The sequence below is a fragment of the Eucyclogobius newberryi genome, unplaced genomic scaffold (genome assembly GCF_026437365.1).
Source record: "Eucyclogobius newberryi isolate DKJ021-1_F unplaced genomic scaffold, fEucNew1.0.hap1 SCAF_37, whole genome shotgun sequence".
NCBI classification, from domain to species: Eukaryota; Metazoa; Chordata; class Actinopteri; order Gobiiformes; family Gobiidae; genus Eucyclogobius; species Eucyclogobius newberryi.
This window is the reverse complement of record NW_027316023.1, coordinates 753,649-770,263: the sequence shown is the minus strand read 5'-3', so window position 1 is coordinate 770,263 and position 16,615 is coordinate 753,649. Positions and strand designations below refer to the sequence as shown.

Sequence of the window (16,615 nt, the reverse complement as noted above, 5' to 3'; positions counted from 1 at the left end):
TCTTCGCCTCCTCGTCTCCTGCCTCCTCGTGTCCTGCCTCCTCGCCTCCTCGTCTCCTCCTTCTTCGCCTCCTCGTCTCCTGCCTCCTCGTGTCCTGCCTCCTCGCCTCCTCGTCTCCTCCTTCGCCTCCTCGCAGTTTATCTGTTATAACAGTAATTATAGATATTAAATAAGTACAAGAACTCTGTATCATTTGTGTGACGTTTGTGCGATGTTTGTGCGACGCTTGTGCGACGTTTGTGCGACGTTTGTGCGATGTTTGTGCGACTTTTCCCCTCTTTTCGCCTCCTCGTCTCCTCCCTCCTCATATCATGTTTTATTTACAGTTACTGTGGCCAAAAGATCAGACTGATGAAAGAAAAAGGGATGTTTCCGCCCGGTTTCGAACCGGGGACCTTTCGCGTGTTAGGCGAACGTGATAACCACTACACTACGGAAACTGTAATGCTTCCTCCTGCAGTACCGGTTATAAACACACGAAGCAGCGCTAAACCACTGCGGATGTAATATACTTCTGTCCAGCGGCGGCGCTGTGGCGAGAGAATAAGTATTTAGCGTTTAAATAAGTCTTCTTGACTCTGTAAACTGTGATTCTGCTTCTCTGTTTACAAAGAAACAAGAAAACGTGCAGCTTCAAACACACAAATATATCCATGCAAATGCAAACAAACATGACAAAAACAAGACCAACAACAACAGATGTCCAGAGAAATATGGCCTTTAAACCGCCACATGAGCTGCATCAGACCAGTTACAAGTAGTTTCACAACATTAAACATGTTATAAATGATAATAATATTTTTGATTGATACAATATTGATGAATGAACTAAATAAATCACTGTAATATAAGACAATGCCACATGAGGCAGTATCGTACAGACTCTGAGACAAAGAATCCCACATAGAAACATAAGTATATATATATATATATATAAACTTAACATTTATAAGAACTATGTCGGTGTAATCCCTCATTTGTCCAGGCGTGTTCCATAGTAGAAAAAGCTTCAGTTGTAGTCATCTGGACTCAGTTTGAAAAAATAGACGTTTCGTCTCTCATCCAAGATAAGGATGAGAGACGAAACGTCTATTTTTTCAAACTGAGTCCAGATGACTACAACTGAAGCTTTTTCTACTATTTATAAGAACGTTTTTCCTCCAAAGATTGACTCAATCACGTGACTGATATAAACTAAAATAAGGAGTCCAAAGAAAGAAAAAAGAATAAAGAATGTTTCCGCCCGGTTTCGAACCGGGGACCTTTCGCGTGTGAGGCGAACGTGATAACCACTACACTACGGAAACTGTGAGTCTCCCTCCTGCAGTACCGTTTATAAACACACGAAGCAGCGCTAAACCACTACGGATGTAATATACTTCTGTCCAGCGGCGGCGCTGTGGCAGGAGCGATAAATATTTAGCCTCGTAAATGTACCTCCGTTTATTGTGAAAACAATATAGGGCTGCAACAATTACTCGACTATTAAAGAAAAAGTGTAATTTGATGAACCTTAAGTCAGCGCCATTATGACCTTTGGCTCTGATTAAGACGAGACAAAGACACATTTGTTTCGCCGCTAGATCGCGCCATCTATTTTATTCATATGTGGGAACATTCAACTCCGGTCAGCTTAAGAAAAGAGGCTTTATTTAATTTAGAACTGTAGTTTCAGATTTAAAGTTTACGTTTTGATTGTTTTTCTCAGTGATAGAAGAATAGATGGTCCGGCCTCCTGCTGGTGCCAGAGTCAGGACTAAACATGGACCGGCCTCCTGCTGGTGCCAGAGTCAGGACTAAACATGGACCGGCCTCCTGCTGGTGCCAGAGTCAGGACTAAACATGGACCGGCCTCCTGCTGGTGCCAGAGTCAGGACTAAACATGGAGCGGCCTCCTGCTGGTGCCAGAGTCAGGACTAAACATGGAGCGGCCTCCTGCTGGTGCCAGAGTCAGGACTAAACATGGACCGGCCTCCTGCTGGTGTCAGAGTCAGGACAAAACATGGACCGGCCTCCTGCTGGTGTCAGAGTCAGGACAAAACATGGACCGGCCTCCTGCTGGTGCCAGAGTCAGGACTAAACATGGAGCGGCCTCCTGCTGGTGCCAGAGTCAGGACTAAACATGGACCGGCCTCCTGCTGGTGTCAGAGTCAGGACAAAACATGGACCGGCCTCCTGCTGGTGTCAGAGTCAGGACAAAACATGGACCGGCCTCCTGCTGGTGCCAGAGTCAGGACTAAACATGGAGCGGCCTCCTGCTGGTGCCAGAGTCAGGACTAAACATGGAGCGGCCTCCTGCTGGTGTCAGAGTCAGGACAAAACATGGACCGGCCTCCTGCTGGTGCCAGAGTCAGGACTAAACATGGAGCGGCCTCTTGCTGGTGCCAGAGTCAGGACAAAACATGGAGCGGCCTCCTGCTGGTGCCAGAGTCAGGACTAAACATGGAGCGGCCTCTTGCTGGTGCTGGACTAACCTTCGTTCCTTCGTTGATTTCAGGCAAAGATTTGATGCCGTTTCCTGGCAACAGTAAAAACATCTTGAATTGGATGACAATTAAAACATGATTTACGGCGTTTGAACCTCGTTTCCAAGACAAAAATCCAAACGTTCAACTTTATAATTTGTCTAAACGGTTCAAGACATTTATTGGTGCCGGTTTATGTTCCTTGCTAAAGAAAAATGTACCAAAAACGTCTCCGTCTTGATATCATTTACGGCCGTTTAAGCAATACTAGAATAAAATTTGCAAATGATAAAACAGGTTTTTATTAACTTTAACGTTCAGCTGTTAAAGACAAAGGGAAACTAAGAAGACATGAACAGATTCACATTTGACCCAGAACAGGAAATTTAAACGTAGTCATTTCTCAGGCGTTTTCAGGAGTTACAAAAAAAAAAAAAAAAGAAAAAAGCACAAAAATCTAAATCACTTTTGTTCCAAGTTTTAAAAATATGTTTGTACCAGAATCCACAGAGACAGCCAAACCAGAGATTTAATGTCAATATTTAACTTTAACCATTACAAAATGCAAAAAAAAGTAAATCAAAGTCGTTTTAATCCAAAAAACACAGAAGCGGCGAAAGCTCCGGAAACACGGAAAACAAAATAAACATGACTCAAAAGCATTTTTATTTATTTTTCCTCAAAAAGCTTGTTTACAGGGCCGAGGTTTCATCGCTGTAAAAGCAAGCCACATGTAAAATACAACCCTTACAATACAATAGAATCAAAACAGGTACCAAAAAGTACAGTAAAATGTACACTTCCAAAAAAGGAAATGCGAGGAAACATCACAACACTGACCGGGAGAGGGCGGGGCAGGGCGGGGCAACAACAGAAACAAACAAAAGTCAAACTAAAATGAAACTTAAAAAAAAAGGTGAAAAACAAAGCGACATGGTTAAGTTACATTGGGTTGGCTCTGTACAAATGGTCTTCTGTCATAAAAAGAGGTCTGTCAGCTGTCAGTCTCAGGGTCCTGCACGAGAGAGAGCAAGGGTCAACAACAACATAACAACAACAACATAACAACAACAGAGCGCTCTCTCGTCGCTGCCCTTATCGCGCTCTCGCCGTTCTCGTCGCGCTCTCGCCGCGCTCTCGTCGCTCTCGCCGCGCTCTCGCCGCGCTCTCGCCGTTCTCGTCGCGCTCTCGTCGCGCTCTCGTCGTTCTCGTCGCGCTCTCGCCGTTCTCGTCGCGCTCTCGCCGTTCTCGCCGCGCTCTCGCCGTTCTCGCCGCGCTCTCGCCGTTCTCGTCGCGCTCTCGCCGTTCTCGTCGCGCTCTCGCCGTTCTCGTCGCGCTCTCGTCGCGCTCTCGTCGCTCTCGTCGCGCTCTCGTCGCTCTCGTCGCGCTCTCGTCGCTCTCGTCGCGCTCTCGTCGCGCTCTCGTCGTTCTCGTCGCGCTCTCGTCGTTCTCGTCGCGCTCGTCGCGCTCTCGTCGCTCTCGTCGCGCTCTCGTCGTTCTCGTCGCGCTCTCGTCGTTCTCGTCGCGCTCTCGTCGTTCTCGTCGCGCTCTCGTCGTTCTCGTCGCGCTCTCGTCGTTCTCGTCGCGCTCTCGTCGTTCTCGTCGCGCTCTCGTCGTTCTCGTCGCGCTCTCGTCGTTCTCGTCGCGCTCTCGTCGTTCTCGTCGCGCTCTCGCCGTTCTCATCGCGCTCTCGCCGTTCTCATCGCGCTCTCGCCGTTCTCATCGCGCTCGCGCCGTTCTCATCGCGCTCGCGCCGTTCTCATCGCGCTCGCGCCGTTCTCATCGCGCTCGCGCCGTTCTCATCGCGCTCGCGCCGTTCTCATCGCGCTCGCGCCGTTCTCATCGCGCTCTCGTCGTTCTCATCGCGCTCTCGTCGTTCTCATCGCGCTCTCGTCGTTCTCATCGCGCTCTCGTCGTTCTCATCGCGCTCTCGTCGTTCTCATCGCGCTCTCGTCGTTCTCATCGCGCTCTCGTCGTTCTCATCGCGCTCTCGTCGTTCTCATCGCGCTCTCGTCGTTCTCATCGCGCTCTCGTCGTTCTCATCGCGCTCTCGTCGTTCTCATCGCGCTCTCGTCGTTCTCATCGCGCTCTCGTCGCGCTCTCGGCGCTCTCGTCGCGCTCTCGGCGCTCTCGTCGCGCTCTCGTCGTTCTCGTCGCGCTCTCGTCGTTCTCGTCGCGCTCTCGTCGTTCTCGTCGCGCTCTCGTCGTTCTCTTCGCGCTCTCGTCGTTCTCATCGCGCTCTCGTCGTTCTCATCGCGCTCTCGTCGTTCTCATCGCGCTCTCGTCGTTCTCATCGCGCTCTCGTCGTTCTCATCGCGCTCTCGTCGTTCTCATCGCGCTCTCGTCGTTCTCATCGCGCTCTCGTCGTTCTCATCGCGCTCTCGTCGTTCTCATCGCGCTCTCGTCGTTCTCATCGCGCTCTCGTCGTTCTCATCGCGCTCTCGTCGTTCTCATCGCGCTCTCGTCGTTCTCATCGCGCTCTCGTCGTTCTCATCGCGCTCTCGTCGTTCTCATCGCGCTCTCGTCGTTCTCATCGCGCTCTCGTCGTTCTCATCGCGCTCTCGTCGTTCTCATCGCGCTCTCGTCGTTCTCATCGCGCTCTCGTCGTTCTTATCGCGCTCTCGTCGTTCTTTTCGCGCTCTCGTCGTTCTTATCGCGCTCTCGTCGTTCTTATCGCGCTCTCGTCGTTCTTATCGCGCTCTCGTCGTTCTTATCGCGCTCTCGTCGTTCTTATCGCGCTCTCGTCGTTCTTATCGCGCTCTCGTCTCGTCGTTCTTATCGCGCTCTCGTCTCGTCGTTCTTATCGCGCTCTCGTCTCGTCGTTCTTATCGCGCTCTCGTCTCGTCGTTCTTATCGCGCTCTCGTCTCGTCGTTCTTATCGCGCTCTCGTCGTTCTTATCGCGCTCTCGTCGTTCTTATCGCGCTCTCGTCGTTCTTATCGCGCTCTCGTCGTTCTTATCGCGCTCTCGTCGTTCTTATCGCGCTCTCGTCGTTCTTATCGCGCTCTCGTCGTTCTTATCGCGCTCTCGTCGTTCTCATCGCGCTCTCGTCGTTCTCATCGCGCTCTCGTCGTTCTCATCGCGCTCTCGTCGTTCTCATCGCGCTCTCGTCGTTCTTATCGCGCTCTCGTCGTTCTTATCGCGCTCTCGTCGTTCTTATCGCCCTCTCGTCGTTCTTATCGCGCTCTCGTCGTTCTTATCGCGCTCTCGTCTCGTCGTTCTTATCGCGCTCTCGTCGTTCTTATCGCGCTCTCGTCGTTCTTATCGCGCTCTCGTCGTTCTTATCGCGCTCTCGTCTCGTCGTTCTTATCGCGCTCTCGTCTCGTCGTTCTTATCGCGCTCTCGTCTCGTCATTCTTATCGCGCTCTCGTCGTTCTTATCGCGCTCTCGTCGTTCTTATCGCGCTCTCGTCGTTCTTATCGCGCTCTCGTCGTTCTTATCGCGCTCTCGTCTCGTCGTTCTAATCGCGTGAGCTCGCCGGGGACACGTGGATAAAGGAACCCTGGGGGGAAGATACCGACCCGTCCTCGCAGTCCCAGCGCTAGTACGGCCGGTATCCGCTCTGATGACGTCGTGGAGTTTTCCCGTAGCTCGCGCTTCCTTGGTCTGAAAAGGCACAACAGCAGATAATTTACCGACAAAATAATAATAATAAAGAGGGAGGGGCTTGATACGTCCGTCATAGCAACGCAATCTGCACTCCAAACAAAAGTGATGTAAATGCTTTATATCTGTCCGTTTAGGGCACGTGGACTTCACCTCGTCATCCTGGAGATATCACAAAGCTAGAAGAATGCCCACACGTGAAGAACACAAATAACTGCTTAAATAACCGATTAACGCTGGCGTCGTTACGAATAATCAAATGTAAGAAATAACCGCCGTCGTCATTTGATAGTCGCAGTTTACCGGACTCAAGATTCTAAAAGACCTTTTTTAAAAACAAAAAATGTGACGTTGAATCAAAATGTTGAAAGAATCTCTTTATTTCCTCAATAAACACTTTCAGTAAATATTCTCAATCTAGACGCTTCAAGTCACTATTTTTCAACCGTCATTAGCTTAAAAATGTACAATAGAAAAAGTATTTTTGGCCGTCGATGTCACGAAGACGCCACAAAAACTACAACTACCAGTAAAATAAATAAAGTACTTTGTGAAAAGAATCCCTCCAACCTAAATATAAACCTGTTAAAAGTGAGAATGTTCAAAATTCCAGAACGGATTAATCTCACGTAAATGAAATAAAAATGGTTTCAAGCCGACCAAACAAACAAATAAACAAAAAAGAACTAAACATTTCCTCGCCTCAAACTTCTTTTCGAGCGTCACAAAAATTACAACTTGGTGGAAAAATGTGTGTAGACAAAATGAAACTATTGTGGAGTCAGCATTTCTGCAAGTATTTATTCAGTTAAACAGAAATATAGACTTCATCAAAATCTAATTTCCAACTGTATCGAGAAATGATGTCAAATACAATCAGAACTGTATTCAACGTGTGTCAGAGGTTTTCAGTGGCCGTTTGTCATATGTTGTGATATTATTCCATGTCGTCCCCTGACATCACGTGTTGAAGGTTCTACAGCGCTGCACGTTTAAACGGCCGAGTGTCCGTACCGTAGTCGTATCCCTGCCCGCCGTAGTAGTCATATCCTCCGTAGCCGCTGCCGCCGTAGCCCCCTCCATATGCGCCGTAGCCGCCTCCGTAGCCGCCCCCGTAGCCGCCGCCGCCGTAGCCTCCCCCGTAACCGCCGCCGTAGCCCCCTCCGTAGCCGCCGCCGTAGCTCCCTCCGTAGCCCTGGTTCCAGCCCTGGCCTGGAAGTGGAACCGGTCACGTGGTTACAAGACGCACAAAAACGGTCACGTGTTCAAAGTGTGAGCTCTGACCTCCGCCCCGGCCGCCGCCCCGGCCGCCGCCGTAACCGCCGCGCTGCTGCTGGTACTGCTCCTTGGGCTGGGCGCGCTTCAACTCGCACTGGAAACAAAAAGGACAACTACACTGCAGACAGATGCAACTGGCCCCGCCCAGTCTCCCCGCGGCCAAAATGTGTCACTGCATATTGAACTATAAAATAAGGAGAGCGTCGTTTGACATTTGGTTCAATGTAAACTGCAATATTGATCTAGAAAAGTCCAAGAAAAGTGAAAAACGTCGAGTGAAGGTTTCAGATTGTATGTCTGTTGAACTGAGCTGCACGACCTGTTTCCAAAACGATCTACATTGGCTTTATAAACGGTACATCTCGTCATAAAATGCACCACAATTGCGGCTTGGCCCACTGTCCGTCTGTGGGCGGAGACAAGCTGCCGTCCAGGACATTTAAACTCCATCACTACTCAAACGTGATCCTTAAAGTCCAGTCTGTACCATACGGTCCGTTAAAGTGACTCCTCTACTCACTCTGCCGCCTTCGATGGTGTGGAACTTCTTCTCCAAACACTTCTTGACGCAGGCCTCTTCTTTAAACGTGATGAAGATGAACCCTCTGCGCTTCTCGGTTTTAGGGTCCACGGGGAGTTCTACGGATTCCAGCTGAAACCCAAAACATCACATTTTAAAAAGTGACATTCTTTACCCCGACTGCCCCGTTTTTAACAGCCACGTCCCACAGACGCTCGCGTCTTCGCTTCTCGTTATGTTTTAGAATTGATTTAAAGATTGCACATTACATTACGGCCACACAGGCTTTTCCTCTCCGTCGTAATAACATTGACATGATAAATAAAAAGGGTTCTCTACATTTTCGCAGAGTTTATCTCTATCCAAAGCCGTTCTACCGCCGCGTGCGTACTCTCTGCTACGCACCTCTCCGTACGTCTCAAAGTACTCCTTAATTTTCTCTTCCGTCGTCTCGGGTTTCAAGCCCCCCACGAAAATCTTCTTCATTCCCTCCTTCTTGATGGCGATGGCTCGTTTGGGGTCGATCTGCCGCCCGTCCAGTTTGTGCTCCTTCACCTCCAGGACCTACGACAGAACAGCACGTTCAGCGACACCTTCCAGAAGAGTATGAATCCTAAAGCCAGACTCAACACCAGCAGTGGCTCGGTGAAGAGCTGTTCCACGTTTGTACTTTACGCGACGGTCCGTGTAGCCATGGGCGGGGCTAAGGACACGCTGCTCCCACCGAGTCCCGAGACGCTCACCTTCTCGACGCTGGCGGGGTCTTTGAACAGGACGAAGCCGAAGCCACGGGAGCGGCCGGAGCTCGGCTCTCCTTTGATGGTGCAGTCTGTCACTTCCCCAAATTTGGAGAAATAATCCTTCAGGTCCTTCTTACTGGTGTCCCAGCTCAGCCCGCCCACAAACATTTTACTGTCGACACAAAAAGACCAGAGGAATGCATAAACCCACTGTGTTTCCACGCTCACCTGTCCTTTAAGGGTTCATTTTTATACTCATTTTACTGACATTTTTAAAACTAAAGCGGGAACAATAATTGCAAATAAATCAAAACCGCAATTTTAATGGAAGGTAAATTACAAAAGGACAAACCCTGTGATTTAGACCTCTACAATAAATGTGAATCCTTAGGTTTTTAGAGACGTTTGCTTTGTTTCCCTTTGTCATAGAGAAAGTGCTCGTGTGATTTTAATGTGAGAAGTTATTCTGGAAATGGTTTGTATTAAAGCAATTTAAAATGACTTCAAAGAGACAGAAACGCCAAACGCATCAAGTCCCACCAGATCTAAATGTGTCCCCCTGCGACTCGCCCGTGTGTCCCATCTGCACGGCTCCTTCTACTGTCCCCCTGCACCCCTACTGTCCCCCTGCGCCCCTACTGTCCCCCTGCGCCCCTACTGTCCCCCTGCGCCCCTACTGTCCCCCTGCACGGCTCTCTCTCTATAATCGGCTTCATGTGAAACTCACCACGGGTTTTTCTCTGTCTTTTATCCTTAGGACAAACGGACAAAACACAAACATCCCTAAAGCTGTGACCATTGCACAAACCTCACCACAACCCCACACCGACGGGGGTCTGGGACGCAGACACTAACCCTGCATCCTCCTCGGTTTTGCTCGCGTCGATCTTGTTCCCGTCGTCGTTGTCCTCCGCCATGGCCTCGGCCTCCGCTTCGGCCTCGGCTCCGTTCTCGTCGCCGTTCTGGTCCGACGTCTCCATCAACAGGGTCTCGGAGTCTGCCATTTTGTCGAGACTTGCTTCTAAAAGAGGCTGAGGGAAAGGAACACACAACACATTTACATAACAATTAACGTTGGCATTTCATCATTTTTCCCATTTATTGAAGATATACTTTTACGTCTGGTTAAAGTCTTAACGGGTTTAAAAGTTCCCAAATGAAATGATAAAAAAGGTACATTTTTACTTGGACGGGACAGCAGTGAAGCAGAATTAAGTTTATAATATTATGTCTATTATGCAATATGTCGCTCTGCCATAAACTTAGTGTTTCTGCCAAATGGATTTAGAATAAACGGAAGAGGGAATTTCTCCTCTTAACTTAAAGGAGGTGTGGACGATTTTTCGGCGATTTGAGAACGCAGGCGGAAGTGCACATGTGCACTCCCCCGTGTGGACTGATACAACACACACGTTTGTTTATTAGCGCAACGGAGCGCATCACATCTCTCGTCTCCCGTAGATTTCTGTCCACTTCTGCGTCAGCCCCAACTGTCTTTCTCCGTCTTCATTTTACCCCGTACACAGAGGGAACTATATTATGATAGATCCATGCGCTTAGGCACGCGGAAACGTGGGGACGAGCCTGACGCGGCTGCAGGTGAGCGATAGGTGCGTTTTATGATTGATACGTGGCAGGACAAATGATTTATCCACGCCACGAGGAAATATGATAAAAAATTTGCTGGAAAAAAAAAATCGTCCATACCACCTTTAACTCTTATTCTAAATTCTATTTTACAACAGTCAAAACCAATTATACTTTAGACATTCTACTGTAATTAACAATTCAGAACTAATTTGATCAGTTTAGAAAAAAAAGGTTTCAGCGTTTAATAGTTTAGCCTTTCTAGTTTCTGTTATGCATTGTATAATATAAGTTCAAACTAAGATTAAAAAAAAAAAAACTAAACCAAAAGACTATCAGGGTTTCCACACTTTGCTGGACATTTTGTAAATATCTTCATCTACAAGCACATTATTATACAGTTTTATATAAAAGAGTAATGTAGTTTAAGCTTATAGCTGAAGTTCACAATGATTGCATTAATTAAACAAAGGCAAAAATACTATATTTAGAGCTCAAATCAGATGAACAAACGCATGGTCCTGTGTCTCATGCTGCACTTCTCACCTCGTGTTACACCAGGTCAAGTCTGGACATAAAGACATGACATTCTGGAGATAAAAGTGTCCCTTTCCTTCATTTGCTGTTTGTCTTTAGCTCTCTCACCATCCCCCCCTCTTCATTGTAACGACCCATTTACATTTAGAGCACATCTTGAACCCCGAACTACACATACACACGCACATTATAGCGCGTTCCTGTTGCTTAGTGACCACATCTTCATCGAGGTTATGCAAACATATAATATCGATACATTCATTTTCCCACCAAAACGGGCCGGACCGCCAGCAGCCGCTTTCAATGAGGGGGAAATGTGTAAAAGTCTCACGTGAAGAGAACGGACTCGACAGTAAAACAGCGCGGATGCGTTACAAAACAGAGGAAGGAGTTAAAAAGACGCGTGAGAAAGCGCAGATTTTGATGTCAATAAAGGCTAAGAACAGCGTGCTATTATCAAAGAGCTTAAGGTTTGAGTGAACCGCGGTTGGCCAACGCAGAAAAACAGGCCTTGCGGCTCATAAAAACGCTTTGTTTGACGTAAAAAAACCGCGATCGCTTTCATGCAAACGCACTTTAAATCATGGCGAAGCAAACCTCAGATGATCAGGCGGTTTAAGCTGCTCGGAAATGAGGATAAACTGACAAAAGCAATGAATTGACCCGACGCTAGCAGCGGTTAGCCTCCGTTAGCTTCCGTAGCGGCTAACGCAGAAGCGTAGCCAGAATACAAGCACTTTAGCTGAACACAGGGACCAAAACAAACTCGCTCGATTTAAGTCCAGCACTTTTAAACTATTACGTGAAATTGTGCGTTAAAATGGTGCTTACTATGAGTTGAAATTTGGACTAAACACCGGACCGCTGCACAAAATGGACCCGCTCCGAATTCGCCGCTAACTCGTGGCAAAATATATACGACCGGAAGTGAACAAAATCTGGACCCGCGTCACAACAACGAGGTCGGTGATTGGCTGTTTGGGCCGAGGCGGTGGTTTTATGTCGAACGTGATTGGCTGCGGAGTTGCTCTTGTCGTAGCGTAACAAAGAGTCACATTTCGCGTTTCCGGTTCAAACTTTTCAAACGTTACTCGTTCTTTAAGACCAAAAATATGTAATTCTGTAATGTTCTAAAGACGTTAAAGTGGCGACCGCTGCACTAACGTGGACCAATGACACGTGTCCCGTTTCCAAATAACCTCAAACACAAATTATACTATATACTACTATATTTACCCTGATAATCATTCAAATATGCCTACTTCATATTTGAACTAGCGATGGCTTTTAGTGCAGCCTTAATTAATAATATCTGTTCTTATGCTATGAATGTGCCTTTTCCTCGGGTAACAAACAAAGACCAGAACAACAGTCGTATCGGAACTGAAAGGACGCTTTATTTCTTTTCATTGACAGCTCAACTTTACTTTATTCACATTCGGTTCAAGTTTAGTTTAAAACATTTACATTGGGAGCTTTTAAAACATTTTGTAGACATTTAAAATCATGCTTGAACAGCACTAAATTAAACCATTCAATAGTGTATAGTTAATAGTTAAGACACAAAAAACTGTCACAAAAAGAAGACGATAAGTGCATTAGTGGAGCGTTAGGACCGAGATTTGCTGACCCAGTGGTACTTGTCCACCCTGGGCCCGGTGAACATGAACGTGGCTCGGTACGACTTTAAGCCCTTCTGGTTTGAGAGCTGCGGTGCCAGACTAGAAGATGGAGGCGGCAGTGGGGGGAAGGCTTTCTCAGAGAAGAGCTTCTTCGGGTACGTGAGCCAGGTCTGTGGGGCCCCGGGAGCAAACTCACTGAACTGTGGGAACGGAAACAGAGTTACACCATGAACGAGCTACGGACCGACAACGAGGGCAGTTTAAGAATAAATCATCTAAATACATTTAATAGTCACTTGAATGAGGGAAAGAAAAGCCTTAGTAAGACATTAACACTTTTAACACAATAATTTTATAAAAGATTCACTTTCTTCCAAACGGCAAATTAGGATTTCACTTTCCCACTTTATACAACCAAAACAATCCCCGGAGTTCTTTAGGGACGGTGTAAATAATCCTAAAATGACTTCTACTTTCTATTCCCCTTTGTGACCCCCGTTGGGCAGGTCACTCACCCCGTACACCCCGTTGGGCAGGTCACTCACCCCGTACACCCCGTTGGGCAGGTCACTCACCCCGTACACCCCGTAGGGCAGGTCACTCACCCCGTACACCCCGTAGGGCAGGTCACTCACCCCGTAGGGCAGGTCACTCACCCCGTACACCCCGTAGGGCAGGTCACTCACCCCGTAGGGCAGGTCACTCACCCCGTAGGGCAGGTCACTCACCCCGTAGGGCAGGTCACTCACCCCGTAGGGCAGGTCACTCACCCCGTAGGGCAGGTCACTCACCCTGTACACGCTGTTGGGGTTGCTGACGGTGGGGATGGTCTTGGGCTCGGGCTCGTTGGGCGGGGGCGGAGTGGGGCACACGGTTGATTGGTTGCTGCAGTTACTGCTCAGACTCAGCTCCGCCCCATCCTCCTCATCAGAACTTCCCGACTGGATCTCGAGACTCGCCCGCTCCACGGCGTCATGGATACGGCGCGAGAACTCCCCGTCTGCGCGTCGACCGCTCTTCACCACCGACACGCAGAAGGGGGCGCTGTGCTCGCCGTATCTGCAAACGGACATCATTTCATTTCACCTCCATTTATGTTGTGGAAGTGACAGTTTTAAGCTGACTTAAGGCTGCGTTCAAAAGCTTCTAATATGAATTAAATTGTGGCTTCATTACAGGGCAGGGGCCCATGTAGTGTGGCCCCCCCGCGTCGTGCAGCGGGCCCCCCCGCGTCGTAGGGGCTCTTGGGGCATGGCCCTCACCTGCAGGAGACCTCTCCAGGATCCACCCACACAGTGAGCTCCAGAGGCAGCCCCAGGTCCTCGTAGCGCACCAGGCTCCGCTCACAGGCCTGCTGCAGGATGGGGTCCCGGAGTTGGGCGCGGTTCATACGCAAACACCTAGAGGACACGACATATTAATACTCTTTATTTCCACGGGTCGTTATTCAGAGGGTCGATACAGTCGGCTTTATTGGAGAACAGACTCACGTAAACCAGCTCAGTCTCAGATCTAGTTTCCATGGTGCATAAAACTGATTTCATTTGCATTTATCTGTCGACTTCTGGAGCTAATCCGGGTCAACAAATAACTGCAAATGAAGTCATTTAAAATCTTGATGCACCTGTGTGAATGAGCCTCAGGCTCCGGCAGGTTCCACACATTTTTAATTAGCTGTTAAACCCATGTCATGGTCGACTCATTTACTCCTGATCTGAAACGTCATCCTCGGTCTAGACTGATTGACAGTTGTTGTAATAACTGTAAATGTGAAGATGAACCCTTTATATTATATAAAGCGATTGAAAATGACACCAAAGAGACAGAAACTTAAGCCACAGTCATTTGTTCATCTTGTAAACAACAAATTACATTCTTATGTTCGGTTGTCCCTTAAACTGGCCCTCACGTGGTGCGTTCACTGACCTGTAGGCCTGGCCCTCACTGACCTGTAGGCCTGGCCCTCACTGACCTGTAGGCCTGGCCCTCACTGACCTGTAGGCCTGGCCCTCACGTGGTGCGTTCACTGACCTGTAGGCCTGGCCCTCACTGACCTGTAGGCCTGGCCCTCACTGACCTGTAGGCCTGGCCCTCACTGACCTGTAGGCCTGGCCCTCACGTGGTGCGTTCACTGACCTGTAGGCCTGGCCCCTGCTGGGCAGGTGCGGGTGCCAGTGGCTCCTGTAGCTCTCAAACAGCACGCACGTGAGCGCGGCTGCAAACCGGTCCCTGCCGCCGCCGTCCAATGCGCCGTATCGTTTCACGAGCCGCGCCACGAAGAATACGGCGGCCGCGACCTCCTCCTTCATGGCTCCGCCTCCAAAATGAGGATTAAAATAAGCTAAAAGAGGTAAAGTAGGACAGCCCTACAACACAATAAACACAATATAGTCTAAAACAAAAGACAGATCACGCCAACGAGTCCGCGCCCGTCACTGTTTTCAAAACGGGAGCAGAAAAAGAGGAGCTCGTACGGTGAAGAGGGCGGGGCCAGGTTAAATGAACTCAGGTGCGCACCTGACGTGGCGGAGCGGACACGTGACGTAGCGCACCTGACGTAGCGTTTCTGATGAAGAATACGCCTTTTGTTTGCATTTAAATGTATAAAGTAGTATCAGAACTGTGAATGTTAAATCTCTTAAATGTGATTTATCGATGTGGAGACTCAGGAAATTATACACTAAAGTCCATGGTTATGCTCCATTATTGCTTTTCTTAAATACAGGTTAAACTTTGGACAAAACGAGACAAAAACATGTAAAACAGACGCATTTATCCACAGATGATTTAATTCTGTCAGAGTGACTCAAGCAAAAACACAGAGCAGTCAATCAAACCAACAGTGGACAGCGCGCCGCCTGTAGGGGGCGCTACAAACAGAGAAGACAGTGCTTTGAATCCACTTTGTGAAAATAAGTTGACCATAATAAATAAAAATGCTTAAATTTCATTCAAATCAAGTTTTTGGGGGTTTAATTTTGAATACAACAGTGAAGAAAATACATTCAAAAGACAAATATTTGGGACTTTTCCAAAACAAAGTCTGCTTCAAATCAATACATTTAATTTGGAAACAAAAAAGTTTCATTGACTAACTTAACTTAAATTAAATACAGTAAAAAATAAATCCATTTCAAGATCATTTTGGCATGACATTTGAAAAGTTAAAACGTGGATAAAGAGCTTTATGAGGCCTGTACAATATTTATGTGGTTCAACAAAGCTGCACTTTTCAGAATAAATATTTAAAGAGTTGTGCGTCAGAACAGGAGGTAACAGTTTTATTCCTACATTTCAAAAGAGGCCACACATTTGTGTCTGCGTCAGATTGAACAGGGGCCAGTGTTCGGACTAAAACAAATGGCATTTTTATAAGAAATAAAAGGAAAATCCTCTAAAGTTTTCCCTGATATTAGTGACAAAGTCCATTATCCTGCATTTTCACTGCTGCCTCTCACTTCAGCACGATTTAACGCTGTGACGTCTTCTACAAGAGCTTTGGAAAATATTGACGGACAAAAAAACAAAACTAAAATGACACATATTCATTCTTTTGGCACAGCGGCCCCAGTCGATCCCCAGAGCAAACTTTTCACTCTGAAATGCAAGAATAGACTTTTCTGTAACATTTGATGTACTCTCAGAGAATAGAAGCTGAAACCTTCTCGTTTCAGGATCATCAGTTTGGCAGCGACTCAACTCCAAAACTGAAGAAAAGGGAATGAACAAAAACAGATGTGGAAAAGCCGACTAGACTCAAGCTAAAATAATTAAAACTACAAACTGGAGCTTTTACGTTTTATAGATTTTATAGTTTTTTTCTAATCATGAGAGTTTAAGAACACCATCTTCTCTCCACTAATGTGCAGTTTTTTTTTATTTATTCATCTGGCCTTTTATGTCATATTAACTTTACTTTGACTCATAATGCTCGTCACATACTCGAGGAATGACGAAGACTAAACAATCAGCTTTCTCTCTTTTGTATGGTATAGCGTAAAACACATACTTTGAAGACGTACAACTACAGTGGGAGGCGATGAAGGAGAAGAAGTCCTCTGTTTGGTCGTTAAATCACGATGTAACACCCAAATCTTTGTATCGTGTCGTCCCTGGCGACCAGGGTGATGTCAGGGGCGTTTCATCAGGGTGATGTCAGGGGCGTTTCATCAGTGTGATGTCAGGGGCGTTTCATCAGGGTGATGTCAGGGGCGTTTCATCAGGGTGATGTCAGGGGCATTTCATCCGTGTGATGTCAGGG

At 47.5% G+C, this 16,615-nt stretch overlaps 2 protein-coding genes and 2 non-coding genes across 6 annotated transcripts; all 4 read right to left on the bottom strand.

Moving 5' to 3' along the window:
* Positions 1-367: 367 nt before the first annotated feature.
* trnav-aac (transfer RNA valine (anticodon AAC)) lies at positions 368-440 on the bottom strand. Its single transcript has one exon. It is a non-coding gene; the product is annotated as a tRNA-Val (tRNA).
* Positions 441-1,234: 794 nt separating this feature from the next.
* trnav-cac (transfer RNA valine (anticodon CAC)) lies at positions 1,235-1,307 on the bottom strand. The gene has a single exon. It is a non-coding gene; the product is annotated as a tRNA-Val (tRNA).
* A 1,809-nt stretch (positions 1,308-3,116) lies between these two features.
* LOC140376600 (heterogeneous nuclear ribonucleoprotein A/B-like) lies at positions 3,117-11,682 on the bottom strand. 3 transcript variants are annotated; one of them, XM_072462081.1, is made up of 9 exons: positions 11,564-11,682; positions 9,422-9,639; positions 8,612-8,780; positions 8,274-8,432; positions 7,869-8,000; positions 7,355-7,442; positions 7,085-7,282; positions 5,982-6,070; positions 3,117-3,480 (listed from the first exon to the last, which is right to left on the bottom strand). In XM_072462081.1, exons 2-8 carry the CDS (start codon positions 9,610-9,612, stop codon positions 6,006-6,008), a joined length of 1,002 nt encoding a protein of 333 aa, XP_072318182.1. In that variant the 5' UTR covers positions 9,613-9,639; positions 11,564-11,682; the 3' UTR covers positions 3,117-3,480; positions 5,982-6,005. The 3 variants fall into 3 exon arrangements, with proteins under 3 accessions (XP_072318182.1, XP_072318181.1, XP_072318183.1); XM_072462080.1 differs by having other exon boundaries at positions 5,986-6,070; XM_072462082.1 differs by having other exon boundaries at positions 5,986-6,070; positions 9,464-9,639.
* A 430-nt stretch (positions 11,683-12,112) lies between these two features.
* On the bottom strand, positions 12,113-14,732 carry btg4 (B-cell translocation gene 4). The gene is made up of 4 exons (XM_072462090.1): positions 14,491-14,732; positions 13,617-13,754; positions 13,146-13,413; positions 12,113-12,554 (listed from the first exon to the last, which is right to left on the bottom strand). Exons 1-4 carry the CDS (start codon positions 14,661-14,663, stop codon positions 12,342-12,344), a joined length of 792 nt encoding a protein of 263 aa, XP_072318191.1. The 5' UTR covers positions 14,664-14,732; the 3' UTR covers positions 12,113-12,341.
* Positions 14,733-16,615: the final 1,883 nt, after the last annotated feature.